The following is a 26,733-nucleotide window of genomic DNA, read 5'->3' on the forward strand; positions in this document are numbered from 1 at the left end:
TTGCTTAGTTATGAAAAGCCCACAGATTGTAGACTCAGGGATTAATGGATTATATCGATGAAATATAGTGTGATTATGTTATTTAAATATTTTGTTAAATTAATATTCGAAATTTCTTAATGTTAAAATAACATAATTTATATTGATAAATAAATAACTTAAAAATAAAAATGAGATAATTTTAAAATGTAAATTCTAACATAACTGAATAAAATGAAAAAATTAGTAAATGTGTTAACATATTATAAATGTTAATTTTACTGAAGAAATACGTTTCCACAATTTGTTTCTACATTGTTTCAAAGTGTTATATTTTTTTTGTTAATTTTGTACATAATATTTGTGTTATTTTTTAACATATTTATATTGTGTTAAATCAACACAACAGTTTGAGCGAATCGTTTGAGAGATGTAATGCAATATGAAATTTAACATAAATTTTTCAACTGTGTGTTAAAAACTGGACATTAGAAATTAAATTACAGCATTGCTGAGGATATCGTGATTTCGTAACGAGAGTTTCTAAAAAACTCCGCCCCTCTGTTATATCCCAAAGCAACGGCGAGAAGTTTTTTTATCGCGAGTGGAAAATCGCACCATAAACGACACGATCGTCATAAAGATCACGAATGATTATTCGCGTCCTGCCAAAGTGTGCACTCACATTTACATATCGACACTTCGACGCGAGGTGCTTTTATTCCGTGCCAGATTTCTTTTAGCGTGGATCCAATCAGAGGGAATATTTCATTAACTACGATTCTGAGAACCTCTCGAATCTTTGAAGAAACAACACGGAAGAGTTGGAATGACCTTTGACCGTACTAGGAAACTATATCCTTGTATTTTATCTTTAAGCACTACCCACTTTTCGCGCGACATAATCGATTTTGGAGTGATTGTAGACAACCTGGTTAAGTGGGACGCTCCTGAGTGTGACATCTCTTTAAAAGATTTTATATTACTTGTGTCATATGCCTAATATTCGTTTCTATTATTAATGTTTTCCAACACTATAAAATATAGTTATAAGCAAAAATTTAGACTTGTTATATGTTTAATTATCCGACTATACTATATCGTTGTTTTTATTCTTCGAACTGTAACTATAGATCTGTTGCGCTCGACTCCATTTTCTTAATTTTAAAGTAAAGAAAAGTCTGAAAAAATTTTGACATATCTATTAATGTTATAGTTGACAATGTCATAGTTACTTATAGAAAATTATTTATTGAATATTTTATTTTTAATAAATTTTATATGTAAGTAAAGAAAGATTTTTTTTATATATAACTATACAAAAGAAAAACCCTTTTAAGATTTGTTTACTTCAAAGTTTAATACTTTAGGAAAAATAGTGTTAATTGATATCTACAAGAAAATTGAGTTATTCAGAAGGATTCACTAAAAAAAATAATCTTGCAACTTTGACAAAAATTATGTGTGTAAAAATTAGCTGAGATAGATAAATAATTAGCAAATGTTGTGAGATATGTATACGTATTACACCTAATCAATCTAGCTGATAAAAGCAGAATTTTCGAATTCTATACGTGACAGCCAAAATTCTAGTAGATACAAAAATTAGCGATACATTTTGGTTGTAACATCAAGAAATCGGTCTATATCAGCAAAAAATTTTTTGGGGTTACATTGGTTTTTAATTTTTAGTTATAATTTTAATAGTTATAATTTGTAGTTTTTAAGATAAAATACATGAAAAGATTAGTAAAAGTTTTTGTTTATATTTTAACTCTCTTTGCCGTATAAAATTTCATTTTTGTAATAACTAAAGAAAGAAGCGATAATTTGTCAAAGTTTTTTAAGGAAACACTGTTCTGATGATAAATAATGTTCATCATAAATAATTAACAATATTATTACTTACAGAAAAAAAATTTACTTCCCCTATAAGTACAGGTATTACGCGCGTCCATGTAAGATTTTACCTATTCAATATTCAGCGATAATCAGCTGATGTTTGCGACGACAAATCTCTTCCATCGTTCTTTTTTCTTTTTAGATAGGAAACAAACATGTAGACTTGCTGGTTTTCAAGTTACCAAATATAATTGTGGCTTGAATGTCTCAGAACCATAGTTACAGTTAGAGGGTTAAAAATATTTAAGTAATTAATAAAATTTTTTTAGGAAAAAATTTACTACATCTCTTTGAAAAAAATGTTTTTTCTACATTACGCCGTTATTTCCAGAGCCCGGAACAACAAGACTGGGATAGCAGTACAGTTTGTTCAGCTTTGAAAAGCTTCGAAAGGCTCGTTGAAACAACGAGGATGACCCTGCTGGGACCGGGTTGTCGCGAAACACTTACAAAGGCGCTCGAAACAGTGGTCGAGAGGACACAAGACTTCACCGACAGCGCCTATACGAGTCACGAGCATAGAGAAAATATTCTTTTGCTTTGCGATCGCGCGAAACTCGAGCTCAATACACTCTTGCGGATCGGCAATAGTATGGTGAGTCTCAATAGAATTTTGTTCAGGGTTGGAAAAATTCTATATCTTTTTTAGATAAAGTCCATGTGAATACCAGTTTTTACCGTACTTTCTGGAAAAACCTGCAAAAACTTTTTGTATCTCACACTATTTGAAGTTAATTGACGAAATTTTTGAAATATAACAATAAATATTTAAAAAATCTAAATTAAAAGTATTAGAGAAATTACTGTACAAAAATTAAAAAATGACATGGCTAAAAAATTGTGAAGGGTAGTGCAATTCTCAAATTTTATTATTTTTATTTCAACGCACACACACACATATTGTGTAAATTAAGTTTGTATTACAAAATGTGCGATAAACATGGATCAAATTTATATTGGTAATAACAATTTTCAATTTTATTAGTATTATGCCTTTTTTATTAAACTAAAAATTAATAACGTTTTATATCTGCAAAGTTTTTGTTTAAAAAATTATTTTACACATTAATTTAAATATAAAAAGACTTATTATAAAGTTTTATTTTTCTTTGAACTATGATTAGTATGTTAATATATTAATATTTATTTTTTATTAAGGATTAAAGCAAAAATATCTTTTGGCACAACAAAGTTATCAATATATTTCAATATCTATTTTATATATTAGTCATTTTTATATAGTCTTTGCTTTTAGATAAAGTAAAAACTAGAATTTACCCTGATCTTTTCCATCTATTGGATTTTTCTTGCCAACTGCTTTTATTCTACTTTACAAAAAAATGCGCGGTTATTTATTAATATCGTATTAATAAAAATACATGAAAATCTAAGATTGTAACAAAACTTAGAAAGTAAGAACAAAATTTTCTTACGAGAATATTAAGTTAATTAATTTTTTTTTCAAATTAACTTCCCTATAAATTAAAGACTGATAAAGTAAGGAATTATAAACATCCGTCAGAATTATGTGTTCCGTCAGAATTATGAAGGAGGCGGGGGTTCACCTAGCTCGGAAATGGAACAAGCGGTGATGGGTGTGCTACGGGCGACCAGAGACCTTCGCCAACAACTCTGCGCCACGACAATGGAGCAGGCTGGCGATCTTGGCCAAGTGACAAAAGCTGGCCAGGAACTCGTGTCAACGATCAGAAATCTCGCGCTGGCCAATGACATCGACCGTCTACAGGAGAGCAACGACAGGTTCCACGAGTATATCGAACACATTCTCGAAGTAAGCTCCCAGACGGGCCCACGCACCGCATGTCCGCGTTTGTCTGTCCACTCCACTTGCATTCCAAGTTCAAAGTCCACAAATAACGGGTGTCCTTTCGAGGAAAATTACTGATTTATAAAATGATTCTCGCAAAAACTCGTGTGTCTTGATTGGCATCGAGTAGTTCTCGAGATATGTGTGTATATGGATTTATTTTAAACATAGCACGCGGTGATTGCCATTCATCATTTCTACATTGTAATTAGTTACGACAATTTAATTAAATTTATTTCACGCCTAACTTTAAGTAAATTAGTCCACGTGGTTTATTATTCAAGTCTTGATGATAGCAATAAAAATCTTCATAACTTTTAAGTAAATTTACCAATACGATATAATACCCGAATGACGGTTTACAAATAAAACTTTTTATTTTTTGAATTATTGCTTATTATTTTATATCAATCTTCCTTTTAGGTGTGCAAACTTCTGAGACACGTTGCGCTTTCGGAATCGTTGCAAGTGTCGGCCAAATTCACGGAGATCAACTTAAGAATATATGGTCCTCAGGTCGTAACGGCCGCGCACACGCTAGCTAGGTATCCCAACAGTAAAATAGCCAAGGAAAATCTCGAAGGTAAACCATAAGAATGCTCCAACAATCCACTGACGATCTATTCCTAATAATTCATTTAACGTTTGCGTGTTTCACAGTATTTGCTGACATGTGGCAGTGGATCATGACTGACGTGACGACAGTAGCGAAAGATGTTTTGGAACTCAGTCAAAACCGACCAGAGAAGCAAGTTTACATGTCTTTGCCGCGGCCAGGGGTACATACAAACCGTCATCTCAATAAACGATTAACCTTTTGCTTGCAAACGTGAATAATTCGTGTCCGATCGTTTTTTATCCGTTTAAGTTTCTCGAAATCTCAGAGTTTCTCACTCCTTACCTCCTAAAGGATCTTCATAGGCGATAGGATTATCGAAACTATAACATCAATTGCAAATAATATCCAGTTTATTTTTGTATTGGACATCAGCAATTTAGAATTGTAAACAACGTTCTTTTTTTATAAAAAATAAAATCTTTACAAAATTTTAAGTATTCTATTTTTATTCTAAATTTATTTCTAAATGTCTGTTCTAATTTGTATTTAATTATTTTTTTCAAAGAAAACTTTTATTTAAAATAAATTTGATTTAGAGTATTGAATGAATCGCGTTATGTGCAAATAACATGTTGAGTCTTGTGAAGAAGGCATTATTCGTACACCAAAATATTGAAAAAATACTTTTTTACGATATTCGATTTTTTCTATTTACCTTATTAAAAATTATTTATTTTGAAATGCTTGAATAATAATATCTTTAAAGAATTTGGAGTTTCTGTCATTTTTCCTTTCAAAACTTTAAACCCAAACTAAAAAACATTAAAGTCACTTGTATATGCATTTATTGCAAAAAGTTACAATTTTTTAAGTCAAATAATTCTTTTATTCAATTTGTTATTAATTTTTGGTAATTAAATTATATTACTTTTTTTTCCAAAATAAAGTACAGATATTTATGCCGGAAATTTGAAAGTATCTTTATAAATTTTTAAAGATTTTGTAAATCATTTGTGAGGGTTGATTCATTCTATACATGTACAAATTTCAAAACTTGCAAGTTAAATTGCTTCTCATTAGACATAATGAAATAATTGATATGGTTTCTTTCAGAAACATGGCACGACGAGTAAGCCGTTAAAACCAGTGCGGTTGGACAGCGAGGAACAGGCGAAGATTGCCAAGGCGGGTCTCGAGATGAAGTTGATCACCTCGGAAATGGATGCCGAGACGGAAAAGTGGCAGGAGAGCGGAAGCGCTCTAGAAGAGAACAATGACATCGTGAAACGGGCGAAAAACATGTCATCGATGGCATTTTCGATGTACCAATTCACGCGAGGGGAAGGCGCCCTGAAGACCACCCAAGACCTGTTTACCCAAGCTGAGTATTTCGCCGAGGAGGCAAACAGATTGTACAAGGTTGTGAGACAATTCAGTTATCAGGTACGTGGCAGCCGACTAATGCGCCGCTGTAGATCAAAAAAGAGATGACACATTGTTTTTTTAATTGGACTGATGTTGATATATCTATATATCACCCTTACTTCTGTAATCATTCTTTTACCATTGTTTATTATACGGACTCTATATTGGACTTGATTCCGCGTTTCTTAATTCTCGCTATATTGAAAATCTTTTTATACATTACGCTATTGAGTTTCGTTTCTTCGTAAGTCGCAACGTCGAAGCTGCATCGAATCTGCATTAAAAAAAAAAATTACTTCCAATTGAATTCACGCTCATCATTATCAGATATTCATTAATGAATGCTAACGATAATTAATTACTATTTCAATGTTCAATAAGAGAAATGTTATCATGTGTAGAAATTTAGAAATATCTGTATTTAGAAATATTTTTTATTTGCAATTCGTTCGAAGTAGACGCACACATTGGTGTACACTACTTGATTTTTGTCGAATTCTATTATAAAACTTTCCGATTGCTTTGAAAGGCACAAAAGCAAAAACCATAATATTTCATAACTTTTTCAGTAGATAGAGAGATGACACAGAGAGAAATTTGAAAAAAGTCAAAATATTTTAACAAGTAAAAAATAGAAAATATCAATTGTACGAAAGCGCCATTACCTTTATGCTACCATAAACGTAGCTTTTCAGACCAGAAGTAGCTTCGACATGCGTTATTAGCATTAGACATGTTCGAATTAACACGTTTGCTACCCTCTTTCGAACCCTTCCTAGCTAGGCCGAATATATGATAGTCACCTGAAACCACTTTGGTCTCTCTTTATACTCTTCTTAAGAGAAACAAACAAGACGCTAACCTTTGTAATATATTCTGTATTATATACAATCCTTTTTTATACCCTCGCTCTTGAATGCCTCCATCCAGGTAACTTTTTCTCTCTTTACTTTAGACCCTTTTGAACTAATAGATATCACTTTCGGCTTAACAAATTGTTCTCGTTGCCGTATATACGTATCTAGCACTCACTTTCTCTCTCTTTGCGGTGTCAATGTACTGTTATTGAGTGTTATCATTACATTTCTATATACTATGTCTGTATAGGTATATTGCTATGCAACATCACGCACGTAAATTTTCTTATTGATCTCATTACAAAGAGCATAGAAAATCATTTCACATAAAAAAAATATAAACAAGCATAAAAGTGTTGAAAACAATCACAGTTTAAGAAAAAATTGTTATAACAAACTGTCGTGACGACAGTTTATTGTACTCATTGTACGAGAATTATATAATTAATGCAATTTATATTTTAAAAATTCGCATTATACTTTTTTACCTATTTTGTTTGTATTATTCTCGGTGTACGATTTAACTATTCCGACAATTGAAGTAATTTTTGCGTATATCATGTCATTCAATCTGTCATAATAAACGTTCATAATTTCGTTAGTAATCTATTTTATGTACATACATTTACGACTTTTTGTGTACGATTAGTAAAAGTGTGTTTTAGATGCTACGGGAATGCTTCCGTCTATGGACGACGTCTATGTGCATTATGGTCCCTCTCCTTCCACTATCTGGGGCATGAGTATTATGTCTCACAATTTTTGCTGGCTTCCATCATTGAGCATTTTATCCAACAATATTCGTTAACAATTTCGTTAACAAATATTTACATGATTAAATACTAATGTATATTTTATCATTTCACACTAGAAACTAGAGGAAGAGAATATGCTATAATATATGTAATATTTAAGTCAGGTAATTTTGCTATATATGCTGCATCTATCGAAAGCTTAATTTATCAAGTACTATTTACGATGAAAAATAAACTACACAAATAAAAAATATCATATCATCTACTATTTAAAAAATAGAAATGCAAAATATTAATTTTCTTATATTAAAAAAAAACGCTTGCATTTTTGCCATATATCCCGTTAGGAATAAAATATATAGCGTATAGATAATTTTCAAATAATGCTGATAAATGAAACATGACATAATAAAATGTTTATGAATTTGTTAGAGAATAGAAATAATAAATACCAATACAATATATACCAAGTAATATAATAATATTGAATAGTAACAAAATATTGAATAAATAGTGCAATATTGAAAACATTAATATACATGAGTAGCAGATATGTGCACTCTGCTTTAAATAGACACAAATGTTGCCTCTCAATCACAGAGCGTCTGTATTACAACATAAATCATGCATGCTAAAAATGCTGCATGTCCCAAACAGATGGGATATATAAGATATCAAGCTGAATAAACAATACAAGAGCACTTGTATTTTATTATATTCTATTCTTTACTGCTCCTCTACACTTACGTATCATAAAATAACAATCAAGTCTTTTACACTCCTTACAGTAATCATTTTACATAAATTATAATATATAATTACTTACTACAGTGAGAAATCAAAAGATTCAACTCGCTACAATTTCATTAATATTAACAAAGAATTATAACCCACAATACTAATATAAAGACGCATAACAGAGTGGTTGCGAGCAAGTTGTCTTTATTCCTTCTATTTTTCTGGCTTCTACAGCATAAATCTCCATGCAGCATAAATACCGGAATTGCTCTATATTGCACAAACTAAATTTTAAGAAAAATCTAAGATGTTTCTCAAAAACATTTAATCAATAATATAATATTCTGTCTCTTGTAAAGACAAAACTTATATGAAGGAAGCTTGCAAAAATAACAAGGTCTGTACTATTTCACTGGCACTTCACACAGTCACTTTGATATCTGTATCAAAGAATCTTTTTACGTTCTGTTAAAAGTTTTGCATTGTGTTCTCCTAGGACAGATAGACGATCTTTCCGTTTAACTTCTTAGATGCAAATTTTTAAGTATTTACGATACTATAAAGTATTTTATATTATTAGACATTTGATAAACTATCAACAATAGAATCAGGCATCTTGCTTTACAAAATCTCCAAGAAATGCGCTAAATATGAACAGAAGTAATATCGCAAGATAAATGCGTTCAGAAACGTTCAACGATTGGTAATTCGTATACTTATTATACTTATTATTTATTTTATAATTATGTCGTAAAAAAAGGTCAAGGGTAAATACAATGACAAATTGTTTTTTCAAATTTGTACATATCTAAATCTTAATATGAGAAATATTATTAAAGAACAAGAAATAATTTTTAGACATCAATAAAATTTTAATTTTAATTCATTTTATTATCCGATCGATATTATTATATTAAAAAATTAGTATGTTTTATTAATAATTAAATGCTATATGATAAAATTTTACGCACTATCGTTGAAAATTAAGTGTGAACAAGTTTATCATGCGATACGAATGAAAACGTAAGTTTGTATACGATGTTACATGGGTGCAGGTACCAGGTGGACCTCATAAGAAAGAACTCCTAGAAAATCTGGATCGAGTGCCGACCTACGTTCAGCAGCTCCAATTCACTGTGAAGAACCCTACGGTTGGCAAGGCCGCCACTTTCACGAAGGTCGATAATGTCATACAAGAAACGAAAAATCTCATGAATGTGATCTCGAAGGTGGTCACAACGTGTTTCGTCTGCGCCACAAAGGTGAGTTATGAAAATATTCTACATCCTCAATCAATTAATCTCCTAAATGAACGAAGATATGCTTTTGCACAAACAATTTTTTTACGACTGAGGTTGCCTGTATTGAATGAGTTTATATACGGTCCAAGTACATTTTTGTTTACGATATTTTATTACCGTATCTTTTATGAAACGTGACCAAATTCTATATTTACAGGGAGCTTTAGCCTTTTGGACCCATTTATATTATATAAAACGCATACGCGATGATAGAAATATAACAATGAAAAATCACAGAAAAAATTATTTATGAATTAATACAAATTCAGAGTCTAAAATTCTTTTTAGAATATATCAATTCTGTGCAAATATTTGTTATATCGGAGCATTAGACACATAAATATTCACTTTCTTTTTCCCAAATCAGCGTGTATCAATCTATGTTTTTGTACACGATATAACATTTAAAGTATTTGCACAGCTACCAGAGTCAAAGTCTCAGACACGCATTTAAAAAAAAAAGAAAGAAAATCGAGTATACGTCTATCTCCTTCCATTCTATTCGTCGCCTAGCACAATCTCATCATGCCGCAATACGTGGAGATCAGCCCGACGATGGTGCCCGGCCAGGCCGAAGAGGATTGTTTGTATCCGATTAGTCCGCAATTGTTGCCCTCGACGAGTCCCTACGTGCAACCCCATCCACTCACGTCCGCGCAATTTCACAGCATCCTGAAACCACCCTCCGGGCTGAGCTTGTCCCTGCTTCCCTTCAATTACAGTCCAGGGCTGTCCGGTATCGGGCTGTCCCGGAATTCCGGCTCCTTCGTGCATCCGTCCGTCGTACAGTCCTACACGGCACCCGGAACGCAGCAGCCATCCTACTGCCTGCAGAATCTGCAACTCCTGCAGCTGCAGCTGCACCACGCACAACTGCAGCACTTAAGACACGCAACGCTACCGAGATAATAGCGGGCCTTGTGTAATACGTCGTGCCGTAGCACGTGGCACGTGACACTGTCGTTTCACGCGCACGCACGCACGCACACGTCGAGAACACTACACGTTCTTCGTACAGGTTCGACCTTGGTTTTCATTTCAGCTTCCTCGTTTTTTTATTTTATTTTATACTACCTGACTAGGACATCGAATCGTCGTAATTTCAGCAATAACATATTCCCACCGACAAAAAGATTTCCACAGTGAGCATTATTATCAAAAAGAACCTTTAACAGCTCATATTTGAGAGTAAGGTAATAATATCCAAAATGTAGTTTTGAAATAATTCGAAAATATAGTCTTAAAGATAATATCAATGATCAATAAGTTCTCTGATGCGTCGATTTTAGAAGAAAAGGGACATTTATATTCGAAAGAATTCCTAAGTCTGACTCTTAGGCCTGTTTTGCAACAATGTAGCTTAATTTAAGACACAGTTTGAATTACCTTCTATCTTTTTCTAACTTTAAAAATTAGAAAAAGGTCAATAGTTAAATTGAATTTAAAGTTATGCTACAAATTAGTAATTAACGACCTTTAGTAAGATGCGAATTTGACTAATTATTTCTAGAAAAGACACGGAGAATTCTTGTAGAAGTTAAAGAATTCTTCCAACAGGTTTCTCTCAGCAATGCTCACTGTGGGTTGTAACACTATCTCTTTTCAGTGAATTTTAAGATGAATTTCAGAATGCATAAAAATCAAGAGACCATGGTTTTTACATAAATTCTAATCATTCGCAACATTGATTGAAAAGTAATGTTATCCATATTACGACGAATTTGTTGTCTTTTAGCTTTTGATTTCACGGCTTATAATTCTTTAGATTTTATTATAGCTGATTATTCATTTTCTTTGCAGTTTCTTTGAAAAATCTGTTTTTTCCTTTTACATAACTCGCGTTTTACATAGCTTGCACCGATTTTGCTTCAATTTAACGGTACAATAATCGCGTGACCCATGATAAATCCATCCAATGATGCAATCATGTAACAATAATCCAATTGAATTAATACATTTTCAGCTACCTTTACAGGAATGGCTACACCATGTATCTCGTAATGAAATCTAATATTTCTTCCTCGAAAAATATCAGATACTCTGACAAACGAATATAACGTCTTCAAAGAAAAATGATTTTACCTTGCTATCCGATGCAACAAACACTTCAAAATAATATTCATATAAACGTTACATGAAACTAAAATTAACTCGTTCTATCTTTGTCGGAGTATATGATCTTTTTTATATACTAGATCACAAACAAACTCGCCAGATATGACGGCAAGAGCGTAACAATGCAACAGAGCGCACTGTGACATCTCAAGAATATATCTCTAATAACTTTCGAATGCTAATGAACTTTGGAGCATAACATTATCCCTCAATCGGAAGCTCGTGGGAAAATCGAATTTCAGAGATTCGGTCTGATCGGGACATGCATCGTGATTTCTCGACGGGACGAGTTTTCGACGAGCTTCCGATCTTGATCTTTCGATTCTAGTGACCCGCAAGAGCCCCGGGAGCTCGCATTATGATGCGCAACATTATAATAATCTTCCGTCCTACGTCTTTTCAGTACAACCTGGATTTCCGAGGTCTGTCGGCGCGCGGGGCCGGCGGCTCGCCGTACAGGGGCGGAGAGGGCGGGGGAGCTGACGGCGACGGTGGCGGAGTTGGCGTCGACGGCAGCAAGACGGGCTCCGCCCCCGGCAGCGACCCGTCCGTCTGACAGTTTGGGATGGCCCGACGGGCCAAGGGGGACGCTCGCCGCACCCGGGTTTCCTTTCTGCTTTTCTAGGGAGAACCTCGCCTGCCCCATCGACCACCATCAAAGCGACGTACACGTCGACCGCCGGGATTCCCGCGGAATTGCCGTCAACAACTCGTGTCGGCAAGTACCGCGGCGGCGATCGCGCGTCTTTTGGGGACACGGTATTCGGAAGAAGGTGCCTCGCCTGGGATACGTTCGCCGCCGCGGGGAGGCGACGACGTGTTGCGCGTAGTAACGGCATTCGGAACCTGTGCGTGAGGAGAGCGTTCCTCTGACGGACGCCCCGATGACTTGGTATTTGGAAAGAAGAACGGTTTCAATTTAACGCCTCCGCGACGTAAAATGAGAACGATCGCGAAAGTGTTGATTGTTGTGCTAGAGGAATCCTGGTTGAAATGTTAGGATTGACCCAGTTTGGAGATACTCTCACATTTCGACCAGAGAGTAAGTCAGCCAGTTTAGCCTCGGTATGTTTAATCGTGATTTACGAAAGAGGGTATATATGTTATATGTAATTGAAAATATTGCAACGGTTCGACGTGCTTGGACAATCGTTTGAGGTGTAACGAGGATGCTTGGTCGACGTGTACGTTTCGCCAGATCGTTTAGTTGTGTATTTTAACTTCTACTATACAGCAATGAGAAACTGACGTTTACACGCTTCTGCCGTTAGTGATCAGGTCTCAGTACGTACACAATACGTGTTTGTACTCGGAAACAAATGAGCTTGGGGGAGCACTTGCTTTACAGTACTTTACACGGTCGAGTTCCGCCGCGCGTGGCGATCGAGGCGTGGAAATGCGGAAAATCGAGTACGGGAGTGTAACGGAGCCGAGCGCGAAAGTGGCGGATGAAATGCGCACGCCTCTATGTAGTAGTTCTGCGAAATTGTTCCTTGATTCGATTACGTGAATCCACGCTTTGATCGTTAGCAATACTGATGATAATGTATCGCTAAAAGTGTCGAATGGCAAAAGCTGCACTCGCGAACAATGAAATTTCATTTTTGCATCTTTGCGTAATTCAATTCATGTTTTCGCGTTTTCACGGTAAAAAAAAACTTCTTTAAATGAGGTTACGCTAAACAACGCGGCGTCTCGCATTTCACTGCTGTTGCATTAATAACAGCTTCACTTTCCTGTTATTACGTTCCTACGTAGAACGAGAAACCTCTAATGGACGTTCATTAGACGTCTGCCGCGAATATTTGGAATCCTCCATTACATGTCCATTAAACTTTTAATGGACGTTCACTTAAAACCCATGGTTCCGCATTGCATACGTCTGTTGGATTTCCAGACGTATTCATAGTGGCGTCTATTAGATATTACGTAGATTAATTATAAATATATTTCATAGAGCTTTTTTACGTTAACTGGAAGTTTAATAGATTTTTACGGACCAGCGCTGTAAATAAATAAATATCAAAATAACATTTTATTTATTTGTATCTTAATTTTAAAGGTTCACTTAAAAAATATTATTTTATTAGAAATTTCACGATGTTGCGTCTTTTATTCTATTTTGTGTTATGTTTTTAACCTTTCCGGGATCGGAATATTAGGCGCTGGAGCGGCGTCATCTTTTTCGTTCAACTTACTAACGAAGACAAAAATGTTTTCTAGTATTAAAACTAAAAAGTCGTCCAAAAAAGAGCCGGTCCTGCAGAAATTAATCACACTAAGAGAAAAATGATTGCAATTACCATAACTTAATTATAACTTATAGTCATTTTCAATGCCAACTATTTTTAATTATTTTAACTATATTATTATTACGCAAATAATAAGCGAATATTAAAATGTTGATATCTAAATTTACATAGAAATGTTTATTTTATTTTCATAATCTATATTTTGATTTTTTTAACTATATTCATCGTTATCATAATTTATGGCAAAATTTTGTCACGGCTAGTAAAACTATAAATACAAAATTATTAATAATAATAATATTATCAATTTATCATGAATATAATTTGTATTGGAAATCTACGTGATTTTCATATCATGGAAATAGATGTCTAATGAATGTTACGTTCTATATAGGTTGAAACGCCGCGTTTGAGAGTAACATATATCCGCTTACTATACATCCGTAACATACATTAATAAATTACAAAATTAAGCTTTCAATCTATGATTATAAAATCTAAGTAAGCTTAGTTTATTCAACACGCAGTACGTTTTGTTACGACGCTAAGCTAAAGTCGCTCAATACTAATTATAATCGGCGTAAGGACATATCTCGCAAATACCTGAATTTCATTATCCTCGCGGGGGAGGGTGGGACGCGGCGAAACTTTTCCGCTAACGTATGGCTGCGCACAAACAAATCTTTCTTCCATATCGAGAAGTTGGTGCAACGACAATAATTAACAAAATGTCGATCGCAGTGCCTTTTAGGTGTGAAAACTTTGTCGAAACTTTGCCGAGGTTCAACCTCAGCTCCCGAAGTGTTACGCCAACTTCGGTAAACGGATTATGCAGAAAGAGAGAGAGAGAAAGAAAGAGAGAGAGAGAGAGAGAGAGTCGCATTATACTGGCAAGAAAATAGCTCGCGCATTATACGTACATCTGCATGACTTTAGCGCGTGATCGTCAAGGCGTACTGTAAAAAGCGAAAAAGGCTTTCAAAAGCTCTCTCCGCTCGGTAGAACAATGCCGACGAAAATCTTTAAGCAGCAAATTAAATTACGAAAGACTTTCTGAAAAGTCTGAAAAACCACGCGCTAACGAACGGCTTTCCCTTCTCTTGCGTTGCACTCAATTCACAAGCTAATTAGAGAAATTTGAACAGTGGCGGTTTTCGAAGTCTTTATACGATTCCAAGAGTCCCGTCTAAGAGGTACTCTCTTTTTTTTTTTACATTCTGTTAGCAGTCTTATCCGCCATTATTCAGATCGCTCATAGCACAGATTCACATATCCAAAAATACAGAGAGTTTTTAAGCACTGAACTTGCAATTAAGAATTGTTTTAAACAAAAATGCTTTTACACAATTGCGGTATCTACGAAAAAAAAAAAAATAACGCCATCTTAATTAATTAGTCGCGATTAATCGAGCCTCTGTAGAAATAGAACATATATTCGTGGGGCAGGAGGTCTATTGAGGGGGACCTGGTGGCGGCAGCAGGGCGGTCAGGGACGTACTTTGTGGCAAAGACGTACATTCTGTCACCACTCGAGATCGCAAGTCACAACCTAACTTTCGTCGCCTGTACAAAAGACGGTCCATCCGATTTGATGACGTTTTCTAACGCGGTGAATGAAAACATACAAAGGTTCTCACGGCGAGAGAACCGACGCCGGGTTCCAAGATCGTCCTCAAATCGGATACTTTCCAGAAATAGTTACACTCATTGACGTCAAAGTTCCTTCTCGATGCCACAAAGAAAATGCCACGGCGACGAGAGTCACGTATAGAATCGCTCTTGAGACCGAATTGCGTATCGATGAATGAAGCGACTCGAATTATTTTCAAAGCGAGCCAAATATTTTATCAGAGTACACCAATAAATGCGATTGTACATTAATGTATGAATTAACAATGCAAGAATAGATTCTCAAGAGCGCCACGACGATAACAAGCGCCCGCTCGAAGTTGTTCTGTATATTTACGGGATTACCCAAAAGATTCCTGCATGTTCGAGAAATATTTCTTAGCAATACATAATAAGGAAATTCGCCCGAGTTAGAAGTCCGCATTAGTGAACTGCAATTCGGCGATTGCAGTCGTCGAGTTACCTTCGTACGCGTGAATGTTCGCGAATAAATATTAACAGCGGAAACAAATCTCACGCGGGACGACGCCGGAGGTTTGCTTCACACACACACACACACACACACGCGGAATCGCCGCGATTAAACGCGATTTCGCGACAAACAAAAACGCTACGTTAGAGATTTCACGATTTCTCCTCGACGTGCGGCAAGATTCACGAGAAAATGTGTCCGCCGATTTTTCTACAGGCTAATCCCTCGGCGTGTGTCTTTTGCGCGATGGAACGCATATCGTGACAACGTGATAACATCGAAATATGTTACTGTTGTTACTTTTCTCTTTGACAGGGAAAAAAAGGAGGGGGATCGATGAATCCGGCCGCACGCCAGGATCGTGAGAGAACTGATCGCTGTAGCAAAATAAAAATAGATAAGCGATAATAATTTAATGATATAATTTAGTACTACTAATGTTAATGCCGCTGGTTAACCGGCGACAATCGCGACATCTGTACATACGACGTTAAGCGTGCGTAAAGAAGATGCGTTGACATTCGTGCATTTTACGTATGTACTTACTACTTACAAGTAAGTGCACGAAAGAACACACTGTTCTGTGTGTATTATACAGAGTTTGTGCAGAAAAAAATAATTATTTTTCAACGCGGTATCCATGTGTCCATTTCAATCGCTCGATCCGATTTAATGCTGGAATGCTCGTTTATTATTTCCTCTGGTATTCCACGGCTTCCAATCTGTTAAGCGTGATTTATCGACAACAACATCGACAATTAACAACATCGATCAATATCAAGTTGTTGAGTAAACGATATATCAATGCTTACAAACTACGGTGAACAAGCTTGAAATCTAATATCGCGTTGAACAAATTAATTGTCTACCTTCGAGCATTTGAGCGTTAAGCGTGGTTTGTTTACTGAAACGATCCTCGACAAGATAAATTGGCATGGCACTCCATACGGACCGATCGAGATATTCTCACAAATTCTTAGGGACGAAAATAGCTGTTGCTATTATCGCAATTAAACAGACATGTGGTCTGCGAATATTAAATATCGCCGACTGTAATCTGGCATGGAAATTTTAACATAAAATTGTAACTGCAATACTCACAAATGCATGTGGATTTGCGCAGCGCAGACTCTGTATTATACGTTATCGCTCGGTATTTAGACGTAATTAGGGTATACGTTCGTTAAGACGGTGTGTAAGTTGAAATTTTTTTGTATGAAATGGCACAAATATTTTCTATGAGAAAGCGGGAGTGAGTTCGATCGTAAAAATTGAGTTTCTATTATTTTTATTGCCCGATTCGCACATCAGCGGAATAAAATGGTCGTCGCACTCGTCGCGCTGATCAATTACGCTTGTCTATAGAGGAGAGAGAAGCTCGCGAAAATATATTGTTAAATATATGTACCTATGAACAATTCCTACGCAATAATATACAATGATAATACTTTCTCACAAGTATAAACACGGGAGAAAGAGAAAGCGGAAAAAAAGAAGAGAAGTTAAAGGTAAAAATATAGCTTTAGTATATTTGTACCATACATTCGTGAACGATAATATATTATGTTTCTTTCTTTCTGTTATTTTCTGCGAAGTAATTCTTTCGTCGCGTACAATAAAATTCAATTGAGTATCAGTTTACATAGAAATGACTGGACTGCATAAAAACCAGGATTGGCCAGAAAAGTCCAGTCAATATAAGAAACCAATTCCGATATTTAGGGCGTCTGGGACTTTATATATATTAAATGGAATAAACTGACAAAAACTATAAAAATGATTAATTTGTAACACTAAAATATGTTTATATAACTTTATGTAAAAAGATATTTGCTTTAATTCTTTACATGGTGGGCCTTTCAAAATCCTACCTTTTTACATTCAGTTTGTAATTAATTTAATTGAATTTCTTGATTTTAAGTATAGGTTTTTTGTTTTCATAGTATACTTAGCACATAAACAAAATGTTAAAAAATGTTAAAATCTACTAATAAATTTTTATTTAGATAATTACTATAAACAAATAATCAAAATTCATGGTTTGTATAGAGAAAATCTAATTTTTACTAAACCAATATTAAAATGGCTATTCAGATACTTATTTAGGATACTCTTATAATACGTTCTCTTATTAGTATAAAAAAATTAACCTAGTATGGATTTTATTTTGGATAAGGTTTAAATTGTAAAAATTTTATTTAATTAATAATATTCTCTTATTGTTTATTTTATCGTTAATAGGAAAGATCAGTTTTTGCCACTTTATTCCGAAATACTGATTTTTATCTGGCACTGACTTTATCAAAAAAATGTGAAATTTTGCCAACCCTGACAGAAATAGTTAATAAGTTTACCCGCATAGTTCTATTATTAATTATGCTAGTAGTAACTTAAATGCAAAAGAAAAAACGCTTAAAATCACAATCGAGATCCATTACGATCGATCGAGATCTCATAGAGAGGTGCTGAAATTTCCCACGGTGTCAAGTCCGATTACTTTTGCGTAAACGTGTTGGAAATCACGGGTGTTAAAAGAAGTTCTTAAATAGTCTATGTGTGTATGTTGTCCTTAAACCCAATATAGCGGACAATGGATCTGATTGGCTACGTAGATAATCTGACACGTTGCTAATAATTCTTACTGAGATAGATTCTTATAAAATATATTATTATCAATGTCTCGGATCGCCTACACATAGCCCACCAAATTCATTTTCCTCTATGATTCTACCTCAATTCTCGAAATTAGGTGCTTTAGATTTCTTCACGATAAAATATATTGTTCATAGCATACGTACGCGTATACTCGTCTCACGTGCGCTCCTAGTTATAATGTAAGGATATCCAAAAACTATCGCCTTTTATTTTAGCTGTGATCAATTTGGAGTCAATTTTTTCTTAATAGAAGTTTTTTCCGAGACTTAAGACGAGTTGGCGAAAAAAGTAACTTCTAAAATCTGGCTGAAAGAAGGGAAAGCAACTTAAAATTATCAAAGTTTACGCCGTTAAGAAAAACAGTGTAATAGTTCTGAAATAGCCTCTATAACGAACATAAAAGAATGATGAAAAAAGTATAACAGCAGAAATAATCTTTTTTTCTTCTTCAACGTAATTTGTTTTCATTAAGGTTTATTTAAACATATACAGATATTTGGTATCGTGATATTACTTGTTTCAAATAATTAGTATCTTTTTTTTTTTTTTAATTGCCTTTTAATTATCAATCGTGTTTATCTTAACTGAAGAAATTTTTAATTTAATTCTTTTACACAACTACACACACAGAAGATATCTATGTGAAGTTCGGCTTGTGGTTCTTTGTGTAAATGATAAGACATTCTCGACACCAGAAATATGAATATAATAATGATAACTACAAAATAATAATAAGAATAATAATAATTGATAAAAATTATAATTAAAGTATGGTGCAAATCGTAATGATATACATACATAAACATATATTGATAGTAACGACTGTTATTAGTTGGACTATTTCGTGCCTGTGTGGTCGAATATTACCATGTTACGGAAGTGAATCTGTAATTCATCAACAAAGTCTTAGTTTATATACGTATATAAATATAAACGTATATTATGTATATATTACGTTATATAAGGATAAAAGATAAAACTCGTAATATATGCAGCCTTCCAAAACGTATTTGAATAGGGAAAGCGTAAATGCAGGGTGATCGTGCAAATATTTAAAAAAACAATTTACAACGGTGACTTTTTTCCATTTTATACAATCTAGTGGATTAAAATACTTATGCTTCGTACTTGAACGTAACTTAAAAAATTCATCCCTCATTATTAATCGTTAATAAGTTAAACAACATCGATGACAATAATTTCAACTAATCACTTGCACGTCGGTTTCCAATCACATCACTTTTATTGCTTTGTCGTTATCATTGATAACAGGACATAATAACAATGAATTCTCGATTAAACATTTAAATTACGTCTTCATATCCATCCTAATGCTAAGAGTATCAAAGTGTAAATACCAATTTTAGAGATAAATGGTAAATTTCTACATAAATCAATGTAACTACTTTTTTATAATGGATATTTATGAATCGCTTTTCAGGTGTGATCGTTTTTTTTTTCTTCTACTTTTCTTATTACCGACGTGCTGCTCATCTCAATAGAATCGGTGACCTCATTATAAGTAAAAAATGTACGAACATGAGCTTATAGTAATTTAATATTTTCCTAAGGACCCCACACATCATATTCGTAATCGTTTACCATTAAAAAATTACTATAAAAAAGTGTGAAATAAAAAATTTTGCGGACATATTTAACGTCCATCTTTGACAGAGAACTATAGTATAAAGTGTGCAAGGCCAGTGCAAATTATTGTCAAAAAAATAAGGGATTCAAAGTTTCTATTTTATTATCGTGACTACATACACGATTAATCAATCGCGCGCCTATGCGTCGCGATTAAATTTATGTATCCAAATACAATTCAAATACTTCCTAGAAAAGCTCATCGCATTCTCGAATTTCTCGATATTCGTGATAATGTATTATCCACTAGATGGTCAATTCAACTCGATCTAAACGTAAAGTCGCTATCGATCTTTCCCTATAGAGTGCAGCTAATACAAAACTATAATCTCCTCGATTTTTTAAACATTTCGTCAAATGTTCTTTCTTATTCAATGTCTACTTTTGTAACTTTATCATATGAAAACAATACATATTAATTGTATAATATATATGGTAGCGCAATTGCAACGGTTAGTAACGATGACGACGCGTTATATAAATACGTGATGAATTGTTCATTTTTGATAGATATCTTAATTCATTTAGTAAAAAAATGATAAAATTATTTATGTATGTTAATTGCTTGCAATGTTCGGATGTAAATAAGTTAATTATTAATTATTTATACGAAATATATAAATATATCTAAATGACAAGTATCCTAATCTTTTAATATTAAAATTGCTTAATATTGTCATATACTATTATCATATAAAATTAATATTAAAAGTGGAACATTCTATAAAAATTATGCAAATAAAATTAAAGTTAGCAAAATTCTCTTATCTTTTGGAGGAAAAATGTCAGAGATAAAAATGCAATGATAAAAATATTTCTCAAAAAAATGAAAAATTTGAAAAATGTTTAAAATATTTTAAATTTTGTTATTATTATATCTTTCTCATAAAAAATTGATATTATTTGTTAAAAATTAAAAATTAAAGAAAATTAATAAAATTTAAGTCCCAAAAATTTCTTTTAAAAATATATTTTACAACTTAATTAAAACTTAAAAAATGTTTATTATAAGGTTTTATTATTTTTAATTCGTTATTATCGGTTGATTTCAGTTTTTCTTAAACCATAATGACTAGTATGATTTATTAATGAAAGTAAAAATATCTTTTTGCATAAAACGCTTTGTTGTCGTTTCTACCATCGCATGCAAGAGTCAAATCTTCCAATTTCGAGAAACTTACGTTTAGATGATTTTTCAATAAATAATAATAAAAGATCTCTTGATATGAACTTATACATATTTAATAAAGTATCCTAGTCTATGTCACGCGAGTCGAGCCTCGCAAGACGAGAAGAGCTAATCATGACGATTAAGTGGTGGGTAGACGAACGCCTAGATCACCTCGACTGAATACTATTGAAATGAATTCGTAATTTCGATCGATGACTAATAAAATATACATATGTGCTATCAATTATACTTAAATCTATCGAGATTTTATTAGACGTTTTACAAGACAGATGCCCGCAGATGTAATACTAATGCCGTATATTTTGTGAGAGTAGCATATCTATGCTGAAATTGGAAAAATTATTTCAATAACTAAGATGAATTATCGAGAAATTGACGAGAGAAATAAATGGAAGAATCATTATTGTAATCATCACGGTAGAAGATTTATACGGGGCTAAATTTGCAATAAGACAATTTTACAATTGTTTAGAATTTAGAAATGTAATCCATTTCTGATTAATTTCAGTACATACATTGAGACTCTATTGCTCACACATCTTGATTATAATCTTAAACGGTTTCACATAAAATCTCTTTTTTCGAACATAAAATATTAACTTTTCCTCGATTGAACCGGTACTTCCGCCGTCACAGCATTAACTATTAATATCTTGTACTATGGTTAAACCATTCAAAAAATGTTTTATTTTATTGCAAAAATAAAGAAAAATATTACAGAAATTTGTGATTGTGCTATTACCATTACTAACTGTTCAGACCTGTTCTCTTTAGCTGAACTTGCACTTTCCTCTCCTTTTCTCTCGGAAAAAGAGAAAAGATGACCATACAAATTTTTGCTCTAACGTATAAATCATTCTCTCGCATTTATTAACTCTTCGATTCCCAAACGGAGCGAACGTTTCGCCCTATATAAATAAATAGTACAAGGATTATGATTTTAAAGGTTTTATATCGGTATAAATAAAAGTAAGTAACCTTGTATTATACGTATGCAATAATATATTTATTATAATTTTAATATAATTTTTAACACCATAAACATGCTATTATAAATTGTTTAAGGTCAACTGTTCGCTTGATTTGAAAGTTTATATTTAAAAAATTAACATGGAAATTGAAAGGTTAAAAAAAATTGTGTTACATGAAGATTCAATTATTGCCTACTCAAAATAAGCTACTCGAGATATAGTTGTACGATACATATCTGCATATCTTACGTCATGATATCTGATGACTATCAGGTATCGAATATCATTCATACCCGAATAGAGTCTCAGCTCTGATTCATGCGTGTACCCTTGGTCCCTCCGATGTCGTTGCGTCTGAATACCATTCTCAAAATCACAATCTCAACTTTTCCTATTCCTATACATACATGTATCATCCTATACATACAAGCACATACTTATACATACACGTACATATATATATACATACAGACAGCATCAAACGAATGTGAAGAGAACGTATTTGCAATTGACTCGTCTTGGGTTTCCTTTACGTTTATCATCGTACGAAATCGTCGTGCCAAATGGCCGAGTCGCACAATGTTCGTTATATCATATCACAGAGGCAGCTTCATTGATAAAGCGTAATATTACTTTGCACAGCCGTTGCTAGTCATTCGCGGGCAAAGCGACGTCGAACGACAAAAAATCAGAATTGTATTTCATTAATAAGAATTGATAAACAGAGAATAATATTATGTAGACTATCAACAAGGAAAAATTAACAATATTAACAAGTACTAACAAATTATTAATTTACTAATTAAGAAATTTACTCATTTATATGTGTTAATTATTGACAAATTAATTTTTCTTATTTTGTCGAGTTATCTTTGATTAAATTTTTTTTTCTACAAGTTAATTTAAAAAAATGGCTCTAACTCACATTTAAGGCAAAATAATCGCGTTGCCCGCGAAAATTGAATGTATCGAGTGTGTTGAACTTTCGTAAGAAAAATGGTCTTCCCATTGATGCTTGATGTTTTTACAAACTTTCATAAAAACAACTTTAGCCGAGATTATGCACGTAAGCAATCGCATAGCAAGGGTGAAATTTTTATGAAAATATGTATATTCGTATCTAATTTATCTCGCAAGAATAGATTTCGATGCTCTGCAATTATAATACACTGAAAGACAAAACGCTTACCTACCTATATATTAATAATTGTCAATAATTAATTATCGATCGTTTTTTCTTATTTATATAAAAGAGACGAGATAAAGCAAACCGATCTAGAGAAATTAGCGTTTAGATAGATTTCGTACTTCGTATTTAATGACATTATTAAATTATTATATATCGAGTATTGTATGTACTGGAGCTGAAGATGACAATGAAAATAAACTATTGTACCCGAAACGTTAAACGCTACTGATTTAGATGTGAGTCCCAAGTGTTTTCACTTTCCATCCCATTATTCATCATCCGTTTCATTATAACCAAATTTTTCACATTTATAAAAATGAAAAGCACGCGTCTGTTATACGATACTATCAATCGACTTTATTAAATTAAATGTAATGAATTAGAGACCGGAATATTTTAAGTGCAATGAATTTCAAAATATTTTAATATCGAAAACAACATGTAATTAATTTATTTTAATCTGTTCTGTACATTTTCAATAATTTTTAAACTGGTTTAAACTGGTATTATTACAAATATTTAATTTATGTAAGAAACAATCCAATATTAAACTTATACGATAACTTGTTTTTTTATTGTTTTGATCTTATGCATTGTAGTAATAAGTATAATTGATATATTCGCTATAATTATTCAATATTTTAAATCTTTATAGTATTTGAGAGCAATTAGTTAACAAAAATTTGAGTACACTTACTTTTTCTTTACGATATTCAAGCCTCTATACATGTTTCTTCGAGAATGGGAATACTTATCGCAATGTAAAATCAATACCTCTACTTTCCATATTATTTTTCTACGAATGGATAATAAGAGCAAAAAATTCTAGACTGGAACAAGAAATTAGTAATAGATTAATACTTAATCATGTCTTATTTTCAATTTTTTAATGCTGGAGATGCTAGGTTCATACGTTTAAATCCATAACAATGTGTCATATGATATAAAGGAAACCAGTTATGGATTAGATATGAGGTTATGAAATTCATATGGATATGTCATATACATTTATATTGAATTCTGAAAATAACCAAATTATTTCTTTACATAGTGTTTAAATGTTATAACATGGCCACTGATCATTAGTGTTTATTGTGTGGTCATAGCAGCTGCTTTTCAGTATTGCAGATAACTGAAAGTTTTATAGGTATGTACGGGAAACAGGGGCAACGCGACGCAGCAGGTAACGTGGAGCACCTTTATTGTAACAATATGCATTGTTCGACACTTCAAATATTAGTGTTATTTGATGCAGCTATATTTAACTAAGATATATACAAAATTACACAATCCATTTTTTAATAAATTTTTATCGATTAAAAATTATTTGGCGTACATTTAATTCTTATAAGAATTATACCTCAAGTAAATATATAATTTCGTTTCTTCAAAACTATTTCATGATATTAAGCTGTTGTGGGTTGAGTTTTAGCCAAGCCAAATTTTTAATTTTTCAAACCCTATATTTGATTATATTTATAATAGTCTGTTTAATTATAATAATTAATAATTTTGTAAAAAAAAAGTGCGCTTGGGTAATGCGGCGCAGACGCTATATGTATGTGTTTATATAAAAAAGGGTGAATATGATTTCAAGAAAAACTTGCCTTTTTACTGCCTGCTTTGATCCACATCGATGGGCAATTAACTCCTCGTGACGAGCGTTCTGGGCCAAATGTTCTTGTTATGGCACCAACAAGAGTTGGTGCTACAAATCGAACTCGTATTCTTACCATGACATTAAGGCATATGTTTGTTTCGTAATACACGTTTTCATATTTTTATATTACTTTAAAAAATGCTCTAATCGTTCACTTTGTATAATCTAACTTGAAAGAAAATTATTTTAAGGGTATGCGTACATGGTGACGGAAGTCGCAAAGAACAAGTAAATATAGTGTCAAAAGGTGTGCAAATAGTAATTGCAACTCCTGGAAATTTAAATGACTTAATTCAAACAGGAATGTTAGATGTGTGAGGTGTGACATATCTTAGACTTGACAAGGCAGATCGTATGTTGGATATGGGCTTTAACCACAAATTCTTAATACTCCAGGTGTGCGACCTGATAGACAAACCGTTATGACAAGGTATATATATAAGCTCTTTTTAAAGATTTTTGTTAAAATGGAATTCTATCTTTTAAAAGACAGAGAAATGCTCTCATAAGTTTTTACTCTTTTAGAATTTATATTAATTATGTTTTTAATTCCTATTTTACCTGTATAAACCCAGATAGCACACCGACGTCCTTAGGACGTCCTCAGGACGTCCAGGACGGACTTCGTGGATATCCTGAGGACGTCCTGATTTTATCCCGGGACGTCCTCAGGACATCCTGAGGAATAGCAAACGAGCGCCACTTTTTAGTCCTCAGGACATCCTGAGGACAGTCCATCGGATGTTCTGAGGATACCATAGGATTTCCTCAGGACATCCTCAGGAATAGCAAACAATGACCACTTTTTGTCAGATTATTTTAGATTTTTTTTTTTAGGATTTTTGATAAATGTATCGATTTTTTATAAGAATTGAAACGTTTCTCAGAAAAATTTAAAAAATAAAAAATTCCGATTAATTTAGAAAATTTTTTAAATATTTTTAAGTATTTATTTTTAACAGTTTTTGAGAATTGATAAAAAACTTTAACAAAGAAATTAAAAGTTCAAGTTTCAAATTATCTTTACAATAATTTTGTAAGAGGAAGAAGAGACTATACATGTTTCAGCGACAGTTGTACGTGTTAAAGCATGTTTAATCTCTGTACCCAAGAAAACGGTCACCCATCCAAGTATCAACCATCGCCGACGATGCTTGACTTCGAAGACCATACGCTTCCTAACGCTTCGTGATGATCCATGAGTATTTCTTATTTATGCATACATATTTGTTATAGATCATTACAGTAGATGTTGTCAGAAGGATGAAACATATATAGTTAACTTATATTTTTACAAATAAATATAAAGTTTTACAGTTTTTTAAAATCATTTTTACATATGCGCGCGAAATAGTATGTGGAATAACTTATTAAAAAAACTGTTTTGCGCTGTTTGTATAAAATAAAATAAAAAAATTATTTAATGTCATCTTTTATAATTTTTTAGTATTGCTAATATGCCATATTGTTTCAATAAATGTAGACATTCAATCTGACTTTAAAGTCAACATTTTTACACATTTGATTTTGCAATACATTCTAGAAATACGTACGATATTCAAAGATTTCTTACTTGCTATATTAATTTACCCGTCTTTTTCAAAAAT

General features: G+C 32.9%; 2 protein-coding genes across 6 annotated transcripts in view; both read left to right on the forward strand.

The window, feature by feature from the left end:
* LOC105828721 (alpha-catulin) overlaps positions 1–19,593 on the forward strand; it is a 94,720-nt gene extending 75,127 nt beyond the window's left edge. For 3 of the 5 annotated variants that reach the window (XM_036288879.1, XM_036288880.1, XM_028190881.2), the window contains 6 exons: positions 2,213–2,476; positions 3,404–3,673; positions 4,133–4,292; positions 4,370–4,488; positions 5,382–5,711; positions 9,099–9,587. In XM_036288879.1, the coding sequence (XP_036144772.1) occupies positions 2,213–2,476; positions 3,404–3,673; positions 4,133–4,292; positions 4,370–4,488; positions 5,382–5,711; positions 9,099–9,482 (1,527 nt within the window). In that variant the 3' untranslated portion in view covers positions 9,483–9,587. Of the gene's footprint in view, positions 1–2,212; positions 2,477–3,403; positions 3,674–4,132; positions 4,293–4,369; positions 4,489–5,381; positions 5,712–9,098; positions 9,588–11,862 lie in introns of those variants that run through there. The other 2 variants (XM_028190882.2, XM_028190880.2) reach the window with 2 other exon arrangements.
* LOC118646294 lies at positions 9,851–11,332 on the forward strand. The gene has a single exon (XM_036288881.1). It carries the CDS (start codon positions 9,870–9,872, stop codon positions 10,251–10,253), a length of 384 nt encoding a protein of 127 aa, XP_036144774.1. The 5' UTR covers positions 9,851–9,869; the 3' UTR covers positions 10,254–11,332.
* Positions 19,594–26,733: the final 7,140 nt, after the last annotated feature.

Source organism: Monomorium pharaonis, chromosome 6, assembly GCF_013373865.1.
Source record: "Monomorium pharaonis isolate MP-MQ-018 chromosome 6, ASM1337386v2, whole genome shotgun sequence".
Lineage (NCBI taxonomy): Eukaryota > Metazoa > Arthropoda > Insecta > Hymenoptera > Formicidae > Monomorium > Monomorium pharaonis.

Excerpts from the sequence above, each read along its gene's own strand:
- LOC118646294 (XM_036288881.1), top strand. The coding sequence starts at position 9,870 with ATGCCGCAATACGTGGAGATCAGCCCGACGATGGTGCCCGGCCAGGCC.